This window comes from Scardinius erythrophthalmus, assembly GCF_964197995.2.
Source record: "Scardinius erythrophthalmus genome assembly, chromosome: 20".
Lineage (NCBI taxonomy): Eukaryota > Metazoa > Chordata > Actinopteri > Cypriniformes > Leuciscidae > Scardinius > Scardinius erythrophthalmus.
Window position 1 is genome coordinate 37,969,070 of NC_138240.1, and position 22,010 is coordinate 37,991,079.

A 22,010-nucleotide genomic window follows, 5' to 3' on the forward strand; every position below is an offset into this window, starting at 1 on the left:
ACGAATACAATCAGAGTTATATTAAAAAATGTCCTGGCTCTTGGGGTAATTTTCATTGTTGGGTGAACTATCCCTTTAAGGCATGACCCAGGGTTTATCCATTCATTTGAGGGCTTCACATGAGGGGAAAAACTATACAGTATGGAAGTTGGTATATTCGGACACAGGGCAGGACAGGTTTGAGAAGTATTGCACTAATTCACTGGATAGCAAAACAAAACAAAAAAAAACAAAAAAAAAATCGTATGCACTGTGATTCATTTACTAAGTTTTCTACAGTAAATAATATAATTTCTGTACAATACCTAAAAAAAATGTGTGCAGTCCCTGTAAATAAAGTCATTAAAAGAGTAAAGTATGTTTGTCACGTTGCCAGTATATTTGTAATGAAATTGCATGAGAAGCTTGTTCATTTAATCTGATGATTCAGTTGCAGACCTGAGTAAGTGGAAGAAACTCCTCTCCTCTCTCCTGCGCCAGTTCATCCACTCCAACTCCAGCTTCAGGCGTAGTTATTACTGAGTTCTTGAACGCTATAAAGTTAAAGTTACATGGAAGTAACTTGTTTATACATCATAACATGAATGAATGGAACCCATGTTCGTTTAGTCTCACACTAACACTATGCATCCCATTAGATTTCTCTTCTAATGGTTTAATATGTGATGCATCTCACCTGATCATGTGGAAGCAAAATGGCGAGGGTATTTTTACTTGCCTTTCAAGATGAGCCTACTTTTACAGCTCAGACAATGTCATTTGGCCCATATTGTGTAATCAGACAAATCGTTTCCTGTGAAGAGAATTATACATTTACATTTATATTATTATTATTATTATTATTATTTTTACCAGGTTGCTGTCTGGATAAACTCGGCACCAGACATCACACCATAGACTGAAAAAAGATGTAGAAGTTAAAGTTAAAGCTCCAATCTCCTCCCACAAAAAGTCTGTTGGTTCCTCAACGACTACTTCACTCAGAGAAGCTGTCAATCACAGCTGTCAATCATGACGTCACACTCCCATTTTATCAGTAGCACCTCAATGCAGTACACAAGATCCGAGGGGAGGAGTCGGATCTTATATAAGGGGTGGAGATTGGTAGGTTTAGGGGTGGAGATGGGTAGGTTTAGGGGTGGGTTTAGGGATCAGGGGGTGGAGACGGGTAGGTTTAGGTATATGTAAGGTGGGAGGAGTTGGATTTTATCCAACTCCTCCCCCTGGATTTTATGCTCTGCATTGAGGACCATCTCCATTTTATAGCATCAAATAACTTGCTAAAACAAAACTTATTTAAAAAGAAAACGAACACTTGAACTTTTAACAGCATGATAAAAACTACCTAAAATGACAGAAAATATCTTTGGAAAAATTTTTTTTAAGTATAATTTGATTGTTTACTTTGTCTCATATCCCATTAGACTTCATGGGGAGGGCGGGGCTCATGAGCTATACTGGGACCAGCCATCGGGGGGCGATCGAGACTCAGGGTTTATGAGCTATACTGGGACCAGCCACCGGGGGTCGATCGAGACTCTGGGTTAATGAGCTATACTGGGACCAGCCATCGGGGGGCGATCGAGACTCAGGGTTTATGAGCTATACTGGGACCAGCCACCGGGGGGCGATCGTGACTCTGGGTTTATGAGCTATACTGGGACCAGCCACCGGGGGTCGATCGAGACTCTGGGTTAATGAGCTATATTGGGACCAGCCACCGGGGGGCGATCGAGACTCTGGGTTTATGAGCTATACTGGGACCAGCCACCGGGGAGCGATCGAGACTCTGGGTTAATGAGCTATACTGGGACCAGCCACCGGGGGGCGATCGAGACTCTGGGTTAATGAGCTACACTGGGACCAGCCACCGGGGGGCGATCGAGACTCAGGGTTTATGAGCTATACTGGGACCAACCACTGGGGGGCGATTGAGACTCTGGGTTTATGAGCTATACTGGGACCAGCCACCGGGGAGCGATCAAGACTCTGGGTTAATGAGCTACACTGGGACCAGCCATCGGGGGCGATCGAGACACTGGGTTTATGAGCTATACTGGGACCAGCCACCGGGGGGCGATCAAGACTCTGGGTTAATGAGCTATACTGGGACCAGCCACCGGGGGGCGATCGAGACTCTGGGTTAATGAGCTATACTGGGACCAGCCACCGGGGGGCGATCAAGACTCTGGGTTAATGAGCTATACTGGGACCAGCCACCGGGGGGCGATCGAGACTCTGGGTTTATGAGCTATAGAGCTGGTAAGTCCCGCCCATCCGTAAAACCCCAAGTGGACCTCTAGGTTGAAAAATCGTCAATGCAAGTGAATGGGAGAAAATAATTATTTTCTGGTCCCGTTTGAATTGTGCCATGAATGTGAACATATGTTGTCTGTGAATTTTTTATATAATTTTTCATGTTACGAGTTTGACAGTATATGGTATGATTCTTCGGCTAGCAGTTGTGGAAAAGACATAACGAGAAAGACTACATGTCGCCTATGTGACGTCACCCCATAAAGTTGACTTACCCGTGGTTTTCGCCAACCTCAACGATTTTGTCCTCTCCCTGAAAGAAGGCGGTGAAGTGCACCAAAGACACAGCCATGTTTAGCGGGATCCGTGAGCTAGTGTCCGTGTGCGAGTGGTGTTGACGTTTCAAACGCATCGAAAGCAGCAAAGAGTTGTAGTCCACAAAGTGCTCTCACACAAAGTCTAACCGTATCAAACTTCTACCCGCTAAATTGTAGCATTCTTTACACGAAAAATTATAAAAAAAATTCACAGACAACATATGTTCACATTCATGGCACAATTCAAACGGGACCAGATAATAATTATTTTCTCCCATTCACTTGCATTGACGATTTTTCAACCTAGAGGTCCAGTGGGGTTAGCGGAAGGGGCGGGACTTACCAGCTCTATACTGGGACCAGCCACGGGGGGGCAATCGAGTCTCTGGGTTTATGAGCTATACTGGGACCAGCCACCGGGGGGCGATCGAGACACTGGGTTTATGAGCTATACTGGGACCAGCCATCGGGGGGCGATCGAGACTCAGGGTTTTTGAGCTATACAGGGACCAGCCACCGGGGGGCGTTTGAGACTCAGGGTTTATGAGCTATACTGGGACCAGCCACCGGGGGGCGATCGAGACACTGGGTTTATGAGCTATACTGGGACCAGCCATCGGGGGGCGATCGAGACGCTGGGTTTATGAGCTATACAGGGACCAGCCACCGGGGGGCGATCGAGACTCAGGGTTTATGAGTTATACTGGGACCAGCCACCGGGGGGCGATCCAGACTCTGGGTTTGTGAGCTATACTGGGACCAGCCTAGAGTTCTCAACGGGCCTGAAAATTACAACCCGACCCGACCCGGCCCGTGGCTTTTAAAGCCCGGACCCGATGTAACCCGACACATAAACATGAATCATCTGCCCGAACCCGGCCCGCGGCCCGACGCCGCGTCAGACTTTTTTTTTCTCTCATAAACGTATTATCATGACCAGCAGATGGGAATTCAAATCAACCTTTAATGTTCACACCTTTTAACAATACAAACAATACAAACAACTGAAACAATAAACTTTAAATATATAAATAGGCTGTAGTAGCGACGGTGAATTCACCTGCGGCAAGTTTACTTCTCACCAACTCCATTTTCTTCTCGAGGCTAAAGGCGTGCACGCAGCGGCGTCAGGTCTGCCCCCGCCCCTCTCCATGATGCACGTTGCACGCAGCAGCCAGACTTTCTTTACGGTGAACAGCAGCGATGATTAATAAATGTTTTATTTATTTATTTTTTTGAGCGGAAAAGATTAAGCCCGAGGTCCGACCCGACCCGAGTCATTTGATTATATTTTCGACCCGAACCCGGCCCGAACCCGCGGGTCCCGTCGGGTTTGTCGGGCCGACCCGACCCGTTGAGAACTCTAGACCAGCCACCGGGGGTCGATCGAGACTCTGGGTTTATGAGCTATACAGGGACCAGCCACCGGGGGGCGATCGAGACTCAGGGTTTATGAGTTATACTGGGACCAGCCACCGGGGGGCGATCGAGACTCTGGGTTTGTGAGTTATACTGGGACCAGCCATCGGGGGTCAATCGAGACTCTGGGTTAATGAGCTATACAGGGACCAGCCACCGGGGGGCGATCGAGACTCAGGGTTTATGAGTTAAACTGGGACCAGCCATCGGGGGGCGATTGAGACGCTGGGTTTATGAGTTATACTGGGACCAGCCATCGGGGGGCGATCGAGACGCTGGGTTTATGAGTTATACTGGGACCAGCCCCCGGGGGGCGATCGAGACTCAGGGTTTATGAGTTATACTGGGACCAGCCACCGGGGGGCGATCGAGACTCTGGGTTTGTGAGTTATACTGGGACCAGCCATCGGGGGTCGATCGAGACTCTGGGTTAATGAGCTATACAGGGACCAGCCACCGGGGGGCGATCGAGACTCTGGGTTTATGAGTTATACAGGGACCAGCCACCGGGGGGCGATCGAGACTCAGGGTTTATGAGTTAAACTGGGACCAGCCATCGGGGGGCGATTGAGACGCTGGGTTTATGAGTTATACTGGGACCAGCCATCGGGGGGCGATTGAGACGCTGGGTTAATGAGTTATACTGGGACCAGCCATCGGGGGGCGATTGAGACGCTGGGTTAATGAGTTATACTGGGACCAGCCATCGGGGGGCGATCGAGACGCTGGGTTTATGAGTTATACTGGGACCAGCCCCCGGGGGGCGATCGAGACGCTTTGGCTTCACTTCTCAAGACTTGTGCGGCACACTTGCAAAACACTCATGGATTTAAAGGGTTAAAAATGTTAAAAGATATTCAAGAGTTTTAAGCAAAATGTAAGGATGTTTAGGTGTATAAGATATGGAAAAAGTATAACTTTTCAAGTTTGGCAAACCCTTTGCCAATACATTAAAAGATAATCAAGTGCTCTCATTTTATTAGCTGATGTTCTCTCACATCAATAGTGGAAGATCAAGTTGATGCGCCTCGCTGAAAAGGGAATATCTAAGACATATGTACATATGAAAGTGTCAAAAAGCAACAAATCATCAAAGATCAACTCATTTGTCTCTTTGTATTTAAAAAAAAAGATTTATTTCAAAAGTACACAAACTGCAGTTGTATCTCTTATTGTAAGGCAATGTTCACAAAGAACATCCACTCTTGTTATACACTATTCTATTGCATTTGTCACAGTTGTATGGCTGAAAATCATAAATAGTATAACTATAATAGTTACAGAACAAAAACTCAAATTTATAACACAATTGTATTTGTAGACATTTACGAATCCTACTTCAGTTCAGTTAATTAGCACAGTTACCAGTCTCCTGTAGCCTTGCTTGTAAAATGTTTCCTATTAACTATGTGAACATAAAATATGGTAAGACTTTACAGTAAGGTTTCATCCGTTAACGTGAGTTAACTACATTACTTAACATGAACAATACTTCTACAGCATTTATTAATCTTAGTTTACATTTACAAATACAGTATTAAAATAAAAAGTTGTATGTTAACATTAGTTAATGCACTGTGAACTAACACAAACAAACTTTTTCATATTAACCAACATTAACAAAGGTTGATAAATGCCGTAAAAATATATTGCTCATTGTTAGTTCATGTTAGTTGATGCATTAACTAATGTTTAATAAATTAGACCTTAAATATGAAGTGTTACCTTAAAATACCATTTATTTGTAGCTGTCTATGTGATTCTGATGAGTTAAGTTTTCCAGTGTAAATCAATATTTATATGATCACTTTTTGCATGCTGGACGGAGTCAGGGGTCGGAGGAGGGAAAGGGGGCGGAGCCTGTTTTCATCACCTGGGAAAGATGTGGACTATCAGGAATAGAAGAACGGAAGCTGTTAGTGATGGAGTCAAGCTCACGGATCCGCCACACTCCATCGAGTTTTCCTGAAGAGGGATCAAACATGGACAACATAACTTCATATCAGAATTATGAACTCTATGGCTGTGTATGAAAGCTGGAACATTCTGATTCTAATGTTCATGTTCATGTAACAACGTAACATCTTCTGAACTGCAGGAACGGTATGGGAAGAGTTTTTAGCGTATGATTTGCATTCTACCAAAAAATCAGCAGATATTAGTAAACTCTAAAGCTTGCTGACAATATGGTGCCATGGAATTGCTATTACAAAAGAATAACATATTAAATACGTTCAAATGCTAATAATGCATGTTACCATTTACACTGGTCTGCAAATAGCATCTACAACACCGCAAAAAAAAGTAGATTTTTAAGTGCAATCAACTTGAATTTTTAAGTCATTTCAGCTCAAATTACATTAAACTGACTTAAAAAATAAGTTGAATCTTGTATAACTGTATAACTGAGTAAAAGTTTAATTTCATATATTTTTATATTTAATTTTAGTAACGTCTGTCGCAGTTTTCTTTTGTTTCTGTACCTCGTGATGGAAGGGGTGGCACGTGTCCGGTCGTCTTCTGTCCTTCTGAAACTTCAACCGTTCACATTTCAGAGACTCGTTATGTGCAACGGAATTAAGGGAAAAATACGACAGAAAACAGAGACCATAGACAGTGTCTAAAAAAGATCATTGCCAGTTGCATAAACTTATTCTAGCAATTATGTTTAGACTGAGCAAAGTGACTTATAGAATGACCAAAATAGGTCACACTTTAGATTAGGGTCCAGTTCTCATAAATAACACTTTATTTTACAGTGTCCTTGTTGCATATGTTACATGTACTTACCATGGTAATGACAGTAAATTATGCATAATTACATGCAACTAACCCTCAACCAAATCCTAATCCTACTCTAACCCTATAGTAAGTACATTAAGTTGCTTAATATTACTCAGCACTTAACTATATAATTACACTGTAACATTGACACCTTAAAATAAAGAGTAATAAATAAATAAACTCAATAAACTCCTAATTGCTGCTTATCAATAGTAAGGTAGTTGTTAAGTTTAAGATTAAGGGATGTAGAATATGATCATGCAGAATAAGGCATTAATATGTGCTTTTAAAAAACTAATAAACAGCCAATATCCTAGTAATATGCATGATAATAAGGAACTAGTTCATAGTGAGAATTTGACCCTAAACTAAAGTGTTACCAAATAAATAAAATTATAGTGGAAGCATGTGGTTTTTTATTAAGGATATACATAATTTCGACGGGGTCCATGGTGACGGGGCCGAAGTCGCTGCAGTCACACGCGTTGTCGATGACCACCATGAACAGGTTACTGCTGGGAATCTGCTGGATCACAAACGACCTGAGGAGGACAAGAGAGACGTGAGATTCAAATACTTCCCAAGGCCTTTTTATCGGCTCCAAAAAAAGAAACGTGTGGATGAAAGCGTCTTCTTCAGGGAGAGGCGTCAATATGGCGTCTGTATGGAATCTGCATGTAGGCAGACAAGTGTTCATATACTGAATTAATAAGCTCTCCACCTGCACATGAATGCACTAGGGCAAAAGATTGAAGATTTAAGGATAATGTTTAATTTCTTAATCATCATCTTCTCTCTTACTTTGGATAGAAGCTTGCAACATAAGTTTACATTTGGCTGTACTTTTATTTGCCTGTTACGTGTTCTATATAGTTTAGGGTCAGTGTTTATGTTTCGTGTTTATGTTTATGTTATTGTTTAGGTCAGTGTTTATGTTTAGGTTATTGCATAGGGTCAGTGTTTATGTTCAGGGTCAGTGTTTATGTTTAGGGTCAGTGTTATTGTTTAGGGTCAGTGTTTATGTTTATGTTATTGTTTAGGGTCAGTGTTTATGTTTAGGTTATTGTATAGGGTCAGTGTTTATGTTTAGGTTATTGTATAGGGTCAGTGTTTGTGTTTAGGGTCAGTGTTTATGTTTATGTTATTGTTTAGGGTCAGTGTTTATGTTTAGGTTATTGTATAGGGTCAGTGTTTATGTTTAGGTTATTGTATAGGGTCAGTGTTTATGTTTATGTTATTGTTTAGGGTCAGTGTTTAGGTTATTGTATAGGGTCAGTGTTTATGTTTAGGTTATTGGATAGGGTCAGTGTTTATGTTTAGGTTATTGTATAGGGTCAGTGTTTATGTTTAGGTTATTGTTTAGGGTCAGTGTTTATGTTTAGGTTATTGTATAGGGTCAGTGTTTATGTTTAGGGTCAGTGTTTATGTTTAGGTTATTGTATAGGGTCAGTGTTTATGTTTAGGGTCAGTGTTTATGTTTAGGTTATTGTTTAGGGTCAGTGTTTATGTTTAGGTTATTGTATAGGGTCAGTGTTTATGTTTATGTTATTGTTTAGGGTCAGTGTTTATGTTTAGGTTATTGTATAGGGTCAGTGTTTATGTTTAGGTTATTGTATAGGGTCAGTGTTTATGTTTAGGTTATTGTATAGGGTCAGTGTTTATGTTTAGGGTCAGTGTTTATGTTTAGGTTATTGTATAGGGTCAGTGTTTATGTTTAGGTTATTGTATAGGGTCAGTTTTTATGTTTAGGGTCAGTGTTTATGTTTAGGTTATTGTTTAGGGTCAGTGTTTATGTTTAGGTTATTGTATAGGGTCAGTGTTTTTTTTTAGGGTGAGTGTTTATGTTTCATGTTTATGTTATTGTTTAGGGTCAGTGTTTATGTTTTTGTTATTGTTTAGGGTCAGTGTTTATGTTTAGGTTATTGTATAGGGTCAGTGTTATTGTTTAGGGTCAGTGTTTATGTTTATGTTATTGTTTAGGGTCAGTGTTTATGTTTAGGTTATTGTATAGGGTCAGTTTTTATGTTTAGGTTATTGTATAGGGTCAGTGTTATTGTTTAGGGTCAGTGTTTATGTTTATGTTATTGCTTAGGGTCAGTGTTTATGTTTAGGTTATTGTATAGGGTCAGTTTTTATGTTTAGGGTCAGTGTTTATGTTTAGGTTATTGTTTAGGGTCAGTGTTTATGTTTAGGTTATTGTATAGGGTCAGTGTTTGTGTTTAGGGTCAGTGTTTATGTTTATGTTATTGTTTAGGGTCAGTGTTTGTGTTTATGTTATTGTTTAGGGTCAGTGTTTATTTTTAGGGTCAGTGTTTATTTTTAGGGTGAGTGTTTATGTTTCGTGTTTATGTTATTGTTTAGGGTCAGTGTTTATGTTTATGTTATTGTTTAGGGTCAGTGTTTATGTTTATGTTATTGTATAGGGTCAGTGTTTATGTTTCGTGTTTATGTTTATGTTATTGTTTAGCGGGCGAAAACTTGAACGTTTCGAATTGTTTAATTTTTTTGCTTCATCGGATGGGGGTGAAACTTGGTGACTTTTGTTTTATTACCTATATGAACACACAAAAAAATCAAGGAGATGATTCTGATATGTTAAAGGGTCGTAAAAAAAAAAAAAGTCACACTTAGCTTCCCCCCGCCCGAAAACGGGCAACATAGGAAATGAATGGGAAATACGAAAAAATAGGAAAACTCAGAGAAACTTTTGGTGGTACAAGCTACAGATCAGCCACTGTGCTGAAAAAAAGTGTACATCAATGAAGGGGTGACACTCTAAAACATCAAGAGTGCAAATAAGACACCCTCCCCCCCCCCCCCACACACACACACCCACACACACAAACACACACACACACACACACACACACACAGAAAAATGAACTGGTAAGACTGAAACAGCAAATTTTGCCCCAAACTATATAAAAATTATATAATCATAATAACTCCAAAACTATAGCAAGGAGAGTCAAAAGGTAGGTATCGTTTGAAAGAACTCTTTTAAAAAAAATTTAAAATATAAATTACATTACATCTGGACATTGTCCTGCCAAGAAACAGCGGATAAAAGGCAATATATATATATATATATATATATATATATATATATATATATATATATATATATATATATATATATATATATATATATATATATATATAATTTTTATTATGATTTTGCATATCTTTCTTATTTGTCATGGAATAACTCAGGAAGGAAATAAGGTAGGAGGAAAATTCTTTTTTAGTGAAGTCCCACATGTTAGCTGCATCTGGATAAAAAAATAATAATTTTTGGACAAAGGAATCAAAAGTTACAGCATTTGGAAAAGAGATAGCCTTTTTGTACAGTCTTTGACACCCCCTCATGGGCAATTTTTTCTCCATGAAGAATATCTTGTCATAAAAGCAATAGATTATGTTAATTTTGGGCTCATTTTATTTGTAATAATATGCTGTAAAAAATGAAGTGCCATTTTCAATTATCTGAGAATGTTTCATGAGCTGTATGATTTTTTTGACACATTGCAGTACATTATTTTATAGATTATGAAAAAAAAGAAATTCTATTTATCAGCAAATAACTCAGCAATACTTAAGAGTTTTTCAAAGTGGATACATTTACTGTAAAGTTCAGACTCTAAGCTTTCAAATGACATCAACTTTGTGTTAATCAAGGCAAGATTTTTAAAAAATATGGTAAAGAATATTTTCGCAGCTAGGTGGCGCCTGCTGGCGGTACACTCGGTTTTAGAGGGATTACTCAGCACTCGTTAGGAGTTAATAAATGTAATTAGAAAATTAAGCATTAAAAAGCTGAGATCCTAAGCTTTAAAATGATATATAATTTGTGTTGTTCCATTCAGTGGTTGCTTAGTAATATTTTTTTTCTTTCCGAATGGGAATAAATCAAATAAATAAATAAACAAGTAATAAAAACTCAGTGAGTGTTTGAGCGCAATTTTCTCACCTCATGGGATCACAACACTAAGAGATAGTAAATCTTTTCCTGGATTTTTTTTGTGCGTTCCTGAGATTAGACCTTCCTTAACATAATGCCGAAAACCCGAAGTCTCTAGGTGGTCTGGTTGAGGAGTAGATAGAAGTGCAAGATTGGTGCGCACAGACAGAACAGAAATCATGAGTTAACAATCGCAATTTTGTCCGGTGGAAAATTGCGCTAAAAAGCTATAGGCCGCCTATAGGCGGTTATAGGACATGACACAAATTAATACATTTTGAAGCCACTAGATGGCGCTCTTCTCACTTGAATTTTTTTTTTTTTTTTAGGCCTGCACTCTATTTTGATGTGAAATGTTGCATTTATTGAAAAATAAAATAAAATAAATAAAATAAAAATATATATATTAATTCTAATGGAAAAAATAGCTCATAAAAATTATATAATTAATGCAAAGTATCATAAAAAAATAAAAAAAATTCTAAATAATAATCAGAAAACATTATAGAACAAAAATATATTTGATTGGTTATCCTGGGAAAAAGTAAAGTAAAATTTTAAGGTTTTGCCCGTTTTCGGGCGGGAGGAAGCTAACTGTGACTATTTTACGAAGAAGCCCAGAGGGTTAGGGTCAGTGTTTATGTTATTGTTTAGGGTCAGTGTTTATGTTTCGTGTTTATGTTATTGTTTAGGGTCAGTGTTTATGTTTATGTTATTGTTTATGTTTCATGTTTATGTTTATGTTATTGTTTAGGGTCAGTGTTTATTTTTAGGGTGAGTGTTTATGTTTCGTGTTTATGTTTAGGGTGTGTGTTTATGTTTAGGTTATTGTATAGGGTCAGTGTTTATGTTATTGTTTAGGGTCAGTGTTTATGTTTAGGGTCAGTGTTTATGTTTCGTGTTTATGTTATTGTTTAGGGTCAGTGTTTATGTTTATGTTATTGTTTAGGGTCAGTGTTTATTTTTAGGGTGAGTGTTTATGTTTCGTGTTTATGTTTAGGGTGTGTGTTTATGTCACTGTTTCGTGTTTATGTTATTGTTTAGGGTCAGTGTTTATGTTTAGGTTATTGTATAGGGTCAGTGTTTATGTTATTGTTTAGGGTCAGTGTTTATGTTTATGTTATTGTATAGGGTCAGAGTTTATGTTTATGTTATTGTTTAGGGTCAGTGTTTATGTTTATGTTATTGTTTATGTTTCATGTTTATGTTATTGTTTAGGGTCAGTGTTTATTTTTAGGGTGAGTGTTTATGTTTCGTGTTTATGTTTAGGGTGTGTGTTTATGTTTAGGTTATTGTATAGGGTCAGTGTTTATGTTTAGGTTATTGTATAGGGTCAGTGTTTATGTTTAGGGCCAGTGTTTATGTTTAGGTTATTGTATAGGGTCAGTGTTTATGTTATTGTTTAGGGTCAGTGTTTATGTTTAGGGTCAGTGTTTATGTTTCGTGTTTATGTTATTGTTTAGGGTCAGTGTTTATGTTTATGTTATTGTTTAAGGTCAGTGTTTATTTTTAGGGTGAGTGTTTATGTTCCGTGTTTATGTTTAGGGTGTGTGTTTATGTCACTGTTTCGTGTTTATGTTATTGTTTAGGGTCAGTGTTTATGTTTAGGTTATTGTATAGGGTCAGTGTTTATGTTATTGTTTAGGGTCAGTGTTTATGTTTATGTTATTGTATAGGGTCAGTGTTTATGTTTATGTTATTGTTTAGGGTCAGTGTTTATGTTATTGTTTAGGGTCAGTGTTTATGTTTATGTTATTGTATAGGGACAGTGTTTATGTTCAGGGTCAGTGTTTATGTTTATGTTATTGTTTAGGGTCAGTGTTTATGTTATTGTTTAGGGTCAGTGTTTATGTTTATGTTATTGTATAGGGTCAGTGTTTATGTTTATGCTATTGTTTAGGGTCAGTGTTTATGTTATTGTTATTGTATAGGGACAGTGTTTATGTTCAGGGTCAGTGTTTATGTTTAGGGTCAATGTTTATGTTTAGGGTCAGTGTTTATGTTTAGGGTCAGTGTTTATGTTTAGGGTCAGTGTTTATGTTTAGGTTATTGTTTAGGGTCAGTGTTTATGTTTAGGTTATTGTTTAGGGTCAGTGTTTATGTTTAGGTTATTGTTTTGGGTCAGTGTTTATGTTTCGTGTTTATGTTATTGTTTAGGGTCAGTGTTTATGTTTAGATTATAGTTTAGGGTCTATGTTTATGTTTAGGTTATTGTATAGGGTCAGTGTTTATGTTATTGTATAGGGTCAGTGTTTATGTTCAGGGTCAGTGTTTATGTTTAGGGTCAGTGTTATTGTTTAGGGTCAGTGTTTATGTTCAGGGTCAGTGTTTATGTTTAGGTTATTGTTTAGGGTCAGTGTTTATGTTTAGGTTATTGTATAGGGTCAGTGTTTATGTTTAGGTTATTGTTTAGGGTCAGTGTTTATGTTTAGGTTATTGTTTCGGGTCAGTGTTTATGTTTAGATTATAGTTTAGGGTCTATGTTTGTGGCCAGGGTGGGGTTTGGTACTCAAAAAAAACTGTGAAATTATAAATATATATAAAAATCATTGATATATTGTTTGTCGATACAGCGACGTCTAGGTGCACCTTTAGTGTCTTAATAGTGATGCTAATGGGGCTTGAGCATATTTCAGTTTTTGACAACTTGGGAGTGAAAATGGATGGTTTCTGATTAAATAATCTAAACAAATGAAAAGGCAAAAGCAAAATATATAGTGTAAAATATATAAATCTGAAATATAAGCAAGGTATAACGTTTATGCGAGGGCACAATATCTAATACATATAATACCATTGTAAAATTGCATTTAAATGAACAGCTTTAAGTTGAGTTGTTCGTCCCTTTTTCTTTTTCTCCCACTCATGTACATCATTCACATATTAAATAAATAAATAAATAAATAAATAACTCTCATTATAATAAACAGAGCTATTTTCAGCTGACCCCAATTGTCCTATGTATGTGTGCCTGTGCGCGTGTTTGTGTGGTTGTAAGTATTGCACATACTTAACACAGCTTTCACAGTCAATATTCCCCACGGTTTCTTTAATGGTGCGCTCAGACACGAATGCTGGATATTCTGTATCACAAGGGACCAACATAGTTCTTCCTCCTCTCTGAGCTAGAGAGAGAAACAGAGAAAGAGAAAGAGAGACAATGTTCTTCAAATTGTTTTCCTACGGCAAGGCTTATCTGTATCACTCAAGGAACATAAAAATACTGTACAAAATAATGTAAACACAAACATGAATGGCAGGTGTGCAGTTCTGTTCAACCTGCTTTAACATGCACATTTTATTCCTACAGATGTTTTTTTTTAATCACCCAGTGACTGAGTGTTGCAACTGAAGTTTCACAATTCATGCATTTTGACATATAACAGTCTCATCACCTACTCAAATGAAGACAATTAGTGCATTGTGACATGACTGACTAGAGCCTTGAGCACTAGTTAACATATCCATAAAGTCTTGCAACATCCTGAAGTCTCTGCAGTTTTCTCACTTACATTTAATGTGGAAAATGGGATCCATATAAACCTCATTTATAAAATGTGCGTACAAACAGGTTTGTACTTAGACTGTGCATACGCTAAAATCCATGCCAACGTTCCTGTTTATAAAAACGATGTTCCCTTTCAGTCACGTTCAATGTAACGTCGTAATTGGGATCACTTTAGGGACTTCGAGTGTCTACAGAACAAGCCAATGACCGTTGGCGTGCGTGAATCGCATCACGTGCCCCGCCCCGCTGCGTGGGTATAAACAGGAAGCGGGCGCACGCACACATTGTCTTTCACTTCGGAGCCGAGAGGTTGCTACTTCAGTGCTACAAGAAGAGACTCTGCGAGTTGGAAATCCTAACATTCTTCAACGTTGGTGTGACGGCACGATCAGCAGTGGCCGCGAGCTTACAGCTCTCATCTACTGTTTTACAGCTTTCTTAGTGTGTCGGTATCGGTGGGCGTTCCTTGAGTTGCGTGACCCTGTGTCCTTTTCAGGATGTCATTCCGCTTGAACGTTTCTGGTTGCGGTCGTTCCCTAGCGCCAGCAGACGACCACAATAGTTGCCTCTCATGTTTGGGCATTCAGCACGCTGAGGCAGCTTTTGTGGATAGTTCATGTTCCCATTGCAGGAATATGACTATGGCCGCGTTAAGATCGAGACTCGCTTACCTCAAGGGAGGTGCAGTCCCCTCGCCTATACCCCGACCTAGTGTCTATTCTGCACCTACTTTGGCGATTAGCCAGGGTGATCTGAGGGTTACCTTGAGGGCTTCCCCGCCGAGGCAATCTCCGTGAGCCCCTCACGCCCCACAAATGCGTCCGCCGCTGGAGCCCCCAAAAGAACATGCTGGTCCTTCTCATGAACGTCCAGTCGTGTCTTTTGGGGCTCCTCCTGACGACCAGATGTCGATCGCAGCATCGGAGGGGGAGCTTTACTCTTCTGGAGATGAAGACTCGGCTGCGTTTCACCCCTCAGGGAGTGTAGCGTTGCCCGAGTCTGAGTGGGCAGCTATTGCTTCCCGGGCCGCCGAGAAGGTCGGCTTGAGTGGAACCCTCCATCACGTCCCGAACCTTCTCGGTTGGATGATTGGTTTCTTTTGCCTTTCTTCCCGGAGGTGCACGAGGAAGTCACCAGGTTATGGTCGGCACCGTATAGTGCCAGACTACGGCCTGCTGGCTCCTCCCTCCTCACCACCCTCGACGGCAGAGCGGCCAAGGGGTATGTGGATCTCCCGCCGGTGGAGCGTGCCGTTGCGATGCAACTGTGTCCGGCGTCCGCCTCCTCTTGGCGGGGTAATCCACGCCTCCTGTCCAAGGCTTGTAAGACCGGCTTCTACAGCCCATACTTCATTGTACCCAAGAAAGGTGGTGGGTTACGACCAATTGAAGGCTGCCGTTCAAGATGCTTTAGCAGAAACGCATTTTCAAGTGCATCCGTCCCCAAGATTGGTTAGCAGCGATCGACCTGAAGGACGCGTACTTTCATGTCTCAAGTCTCTCTTGACACAGACCGTTTCTTCTCTTTGCGTTTGAGGGATGGGCAAATCAGTACAAAGTCTTACCCTTTGGGCTGGCCCTGTCACCCCGTGTCTTCATGAAAGTTGTGGAGGTGGCCAATACTCCCATGTGCGAGTGTGTTCGTATCCTCAACTACCTTGACGACTGGCTTATCCTGGCCCAGTCGGGAGAGCAGTTGTGCGAACACAAGGACATGGTGCTCAGTCACCTCAGCCACCTAGGGCTTCGGGTCAACTGGGAAAAGAGCAAACTCAGCCCTGGGGATGTCCCAGAGGATCTCTTTTCTCGGTATGGAGCTGGACTCGATCAACATGACAGCGCGCCTCACGTAGGCCCGTGTCCAGTCAGTGTTGAACTGCGTGAGCTCGCTCAAACGCAGAACAGCGGCACCACTGAAACATTTTAAGAGGCTCCTGGGGCATTTGGCATCTGCAGTCGTGGTAACGCCGCTCGGATTGCTTCATATGAGGCCGCTCCAACACTGGCTCCACGACCGAGTCCCGAGATGGGCGTGGCAGAGCGGCTCGTGCCGGGTCTAAGTGACCCCGCACTGTCGCCAAACTCTCAGCTTGTGGTCGGACCCTTCGTTCCTACGGGCAGGTGTTCCCTAAGAACAAGTGTCCAGGCATTCTGTGGTCACCACGGATGCCACGTACAACGGGCATGCAGCTTCAGGTCTGTGGACGGGTTGCCTCGAGTTGTTGGCAGTACATCTTGCGCTGGGCTGATTCAAAACGCCGCTACTAGGCAAGCATGTACTGGTCCGTACGGACAGCACTGCGACCGCTGCGTACATCAACTGTCAGGGTGATCTACGCTCCCGCTGCATGTCACAACTCGCCCGCCATCTCCTCCTTTGGAGTCAGAAACAACTGAGGTCGCTTTGTGCCGTTTATATTCTGGGCCTGTTCAACCGTGCAGCCGACGAGCTTTCACGGCAGCGGGTGCTACTGGGAGAATGGCGACTCCACCCCCAGGTGGTCCAGCTGATTTGGAGGCACTTCGGGACTGCACAGATATATCTCCCTAAAGTGATCCCAATTACGTTGTCATGTCGACGTTACGACTCCCGTTCCCTCCTTCAGGGAACGAGGGTTACATTAGTAACTGAGAAGTTTTACGTTGAAAAGTTCTTAGTGCTACATCAGGTTCGTAGCAGACGTACACACTTTTCCTTGTGGCAGAGAGTCGTACGTACAGCAGTGATTTGGAAATGCAAGCCATTCTCAAGTAAAGGATTTTTGTAAACGAACATTTGTGATTTATAGATTTCACATCTGGAAGAGAGGTGTACACACATTTTTTTGTGCGTATGTTTGTTCATTAAAGAGGCTACATGCAACTTTTTCCCCAAAATAAACGTAACAATAGCCTTTTTATTTGACCATTTATGACTCAAACATCTCCTGATGATCATACTGAAACCTTGTCAGCTCACAGTGGGTGCACCTATAAGCCTGTATCCTATTATTCCTATTTTCTGTCGGGTTGGATTTTTCGCGCGCTGTCTGCGGATGTGACGTCAAGTGCGTTCATGTTAAATGTTTCAGATCACTCTGCCACCACCGCTAGTCAGCAAACAAACTTAGTTTCTCAAACAATATATGTATTTGACTGTTCTTACCTCTGTAAACATAATGTTGACTTCTTTGCAGCGGATGACTTGTGAAGTGTGCACGTACGAGAGCGAGCAGAAAGGAAGAGCAGTTCCGTTTTTTGGCCACAGGTGTCAGTCGCGAGTTTAAATTTCAGAAAATCGCATGTAGCCTCTTTAAATCACATGTACACACACTGGAGAAATGATCGTAAGATCAAAAGTAGGACGGTTTCTAGGCAACATTTTATAACTGAGGCCACTGATGCCATCAACTCATCAAGCACCCTGCCTCATAAACACACATTATCAAACCTACCCTTAATGGTGAGGTCAGAGTACCACCAGCTGTACAGGTTGAACTCAAGCAGAAATCTGCAAAGGAAAGGAAAAAGGGCAATAATGAAAGCAGTTACTGGAAAGAGAGAAAGGAATCCAAAAACGGACACAACAGAGTAAAAAGTACAGTAATGTTATTTAGATTTTGCATATATACAAACGTTTTCAGATTTGTAAAACTCAAAACATCAGAGAAGAGTTCATAAGATCAGAGTCTTACATGACTAACTCGGTCAGTAGCCATCGGACAGCTGCGAACAGAGCAAAGTAGGGCTGCAAGGAAAAGAACAATAACCAGTCAAACACTGAGAGGCACAAAGTAGTTCAATTAGTATGGTAGTTCAATTAGTATCAATTATTTTGATTAAGGATGTGGCAGAACCATTATACAGTACATATGATATTACGTAATCTGATTATTACGTAACTTGCGTTACTTGTAATGCATTACTCCCAACACTGACTATAAGTAACTTTGTCAATTAGCAACATGTCAACTACCAGTCATTAGAGTATTAGTAGACTGTGTACTGTCAGTTAATACTTTTTAATGGTCCCCCAATAAGTCAAGTCAAGTCAAGTCAAGTTTATTTATATAGCGCTTTTCACAACACAGGTTGTATCAAAGCAGCTTCACAGTATTAAATTAAAATAATACATCAGTGTTTGTTTCTAGTGGAAAACGTCCATGTTTGGTAATGCTGAACAATAATATTGTTGATTGATTCATTAAATTAAATAAAATATCCCCAAATATCCCCAACTGAGCAAGCCAAAGGCAACAGTGGCAAGGAACCGAAAAACTCCATCAGGTGGCCTAATGGAGAAAAAAAAACCTTGGGAGAACCCAGGCTCAGTCGGGGGCCAGTTCTCCTCTGGCGTTTATGAACTAGAGGTCAGATTTACCTGTCAGATTAAAAGTATTATATGAATGCCTGGCTGAAGAGATGCGTCTTTAATCTAGTTTTAAACTGGGAGAGCGAGTCTGAGCAACGAACAGTATCAGGAAGGCTATTCCAGAGTTTTGGAGCTAAATGTGAAAATGCTGTCCCTCCTTTGGTGGATCTGGATATCCTAGGTATGACCAAACGCCTCGAATTTAGTGATCTTAAAGAGCGCGATGGATTATAGGGCGATAGAAGATCCGCGGCGGCATTTTGGACTAACTGTAGCTTGTTTATTGAGGATGCAGGACAACCAGCTAATAAAGCATTACAGTAATCTAGTCTCGAGGTCATGAATGCATGAACTAACTTTTCTGCATCAGAAACTGATAGCATATTACGTAGCTTAGCAATGTTTCTAAGGTGGAAAAAGGCTGTTCTTGTAACATATGAAATATGATTATCAAAAGACAGGTTGCAGTCTAATATAACACCCAGGTCTTTTACTGTAGATGATAAAGTAACAGGACATCCTACTATGTTAAAGTTGTATTGTGAGAGGTTTTGTGGGTGGTTTTTTGAACCGATGATTAGTACCTCTGTCTTGTCTGGATTTAATAAAAGAAAATTGCACGTCATCCAATCTTTTATATCTTTAACACACTCTGTCAGTTTGGATAATTTAGCGTTTTCATCTGGCCATGATGAAATATAGATTTGAGTGTCATCAGCATAACAATGGAAACTAATTCCATGTTTCCTTATAATATTTCCAAGTGGCAACATATATATTGAGAATAACAGAGGGCCTAACACAGATCCCTGCGGCACTCCATAGTTTACTGAAGTTATGATCGATTTTTCTCCATTTAAATAGACAAAATGGTAGTGGTCAGATAAGTATGATCTGAACCAGTTTAATGCTTGTCCTTGAACACCAGTATAATTTTGTAGTCGATCTAAGAGTATTGTGTGATCTATAGTATCGAACGCAGCACTAAGATCAAGTAAAACTAGTATTGAGATACAGCCTTGGTCAGAAGCTAAAAGTAAATCATTTGTGATTTTAACGAGCGCAGTGTCAGTGCTATGATGCGGTCTGAATCCAGACTGAAACTTTTCATAGATGTCATTTTCTTGCAAGAAAGAGCCCAGTTGGGTGGACACAACTTTTTCTAGTATTTTAGACATAAAAGGAAGATTTGAAATGGGTCTATAATTTGCTAGATTATGTGGGTCTAATTGTGGTTTCTTAATGAGAGGTTTTATAACTGCCAGTTTAAATGCTCTTGGAACATGACCTAAAGTTAAAGATGAGTTAATAATATTGAGGAGAAGCTCTTCCACTACAGATAACACTTCTTTCAGTAGTTTAGTTGGTATAGGGTCTAATAAACATGTTGTTGTTTTAGATGAGGTGATAAGTTTATTTAGCTCTTTTTGTTCTATAGTTGTAAAGCACTGTAATTGTTCTTGCGGGGTGATAATTGAGGCTGAATTATAAGGCGCGATTGAGGATTGAACGTTTACAATTGTGGTTCTGATGCTTTCTATTTTCTCAGTGAAGAAGTTCATAAAATCATTACTACTAAACTGTAACGGGATATTTTGTTCAGGTGACGTCTGTTTATTTGTTAGTCTAGCCACGGTGTTAAATAAAAACCTAGGAATGTTTTGGTTGTTTTCTATTTGTTTGCGGAGGTGCTCAGCCCTGGCCGCTTTTAGGGCCTTTTTATAACGTGACATACTGTCTTTCCATGCGATTCTAAAGAACTCTAAATTAGTTTTTTTCCATTCACGCTAAAACCCTAAATTACGGGTTTCTCTCTTTAGAACATGCGTAGTATTGTTGTACCATGGTGCTTTACTTTTCTCTCTGACCTTTTTTAATCTAATAGGTGCAACAATATCCAATTTTCCAGAGAGAATGGTGCTCATAGTGCTAGTTAATTCCTCTAGTTCATCTGTTTGTTTGGGTTCACTGAGCAGCTGAGACAGATCGGATAAGCAATTTGAAAAATTATCTATGGTGAATGGAAGGATTGTTCTGCCTGGTCGATAACGCGGCGCAGCATGATATATTACAGGAGTACGTAATATGCAAGTTACCATGTAATGGTCAGTGATATCATCACTTTGTGGAATGATATCTATATCGGTTGGATCGGTTCCATGTGATATAATTAAATCGAGTGTATGATTAAAACGATGAGTTGGTCCGGTAACGTTTTGCTTGACCCCAAAGAGTTTAATAAATCTGTAAACGCAGCCCCTAACGCATCATTTGGATTATCTACGTGTATGTTAAAATCTCCAACAATTAATGCTTTATCGACATTGACTAATAGGTCTGAGAGAAAATCTGCAAACTCTTTTAGGAAATCAGCGTAAGGCCCTGGCGGTCTATATACGGTAGCCAAGGCTAGAGATAATAGGGATGTTTTTCTTACATCTGAGAGCGTAACATTTAGTACAAGTACTTAAAACGAAATAAACTTATAACCCGTTTTCTGAGTAACATTGAGGATATCTCTATAGATTGTTGCAACACCGCCGCCACGACCAATCAGACAGGGCTCATGTTTATAGGAGAATCCTGATGGAGTAGACTCATTTAGACCGAAATAATCATTTGGTTTAAGCCAGGTTTCAGTAAGGCAAAGTACATCAAAGCTATTATCTGTGACTATTTCATTTACAATAACTGCCTTAGATGTGAGTGATCTAATGTTTAGAAGACCTAGCTTTAGAAATTGTTTTTGTTTACTAATAGCAACATTTACTGTTTTAATAACAATTAGATTTTTCCTAGATCCTGCATTAGATTTATTATTTGATCTCACTAAACCAGGAATAGACACAGTTTCTATGCAATGTTCTACACTAGTATTTATATCAGTTAAATTGGTGCAGCAGAGACTATGATTTGGACTTTTGGTTACTAGTCAAAAGGTATTTAACATTTTGGAGATGTTATCCGACAGAAGATCCGCTCCGATTCTACTTGGGTGTAAGCCATCAGCACGGAAAAGCCTAGGATGCTCCCAAAACAGATTCCAATTATTTACAAAGAGCAGTTTCTGCTCATTACACCATGACATTAACCATTCATTTAGCGCGAATAACCTACTAAACTTTTCATGTCCTAGACGGTACGTGGGAAGCGGTCCTGACACAATGATCATTGTTTCAGGCGATGTGCTGCGTACCGTATCGATCAGATTCCTGAAGTCTTTCTTCAGAACCTCCGTCTGGCGCAGCCTGATGTCATTCACTCCCGCATGCAAGACCACAGTTCCGACGCGCTCGTCATCGTTCAGAATCTCGGGTACGCGAGCAGCGATTTCAGAGACACGAGCACCAGGAAAGCATTGACTGTGCACCTTACTTTTACCTAACGTAGCGTGTACGTGCCGAACGATGGAATC

General features: G+C 40.2%; 1 protein-coding gene across 1 annotated transcript in view; it reads right to left on the bottom strand.

Annotated features, from left to right (window-relative positions):
* Positions 1–5,861: 5,861 nt before the first annotated feature.
* Positions 5,862–22,010, bottom strand: part of cacna2d3a (calcium channel, voltage-dependent, alpha 2/delta subunit 3a) — a gene marked incomplete at both ends in the record, with an annotated part of 173,687 nt that continues 157,538 nt past the window's right edge. Inside the window, 6 exons of the mRNA XM_081349565.1 lie at positions 5,862–5,957; positions 6,476–6,560; positions 7,208–7,318; positions 13,748–13,862; positions 17,679–17,734; positions 17,919–17,971. Of these exons, the coding sequence (XP_081205691.1) occupies positions 5,862–5,957; positions 6,476–6,560; positions 7,208–7,318; positions 13,748–13,862; positions 17,679–17,734; positions 17,919–17,971 (516 nt within the window). The remainder of the gene's footprint in view (positions 5,958–6,475; positions 6,561–7,207; positions 7,319–13,747; positions 13,863–17,678; positions 17,735–17,918; positions 17,972–22,010) is intronic.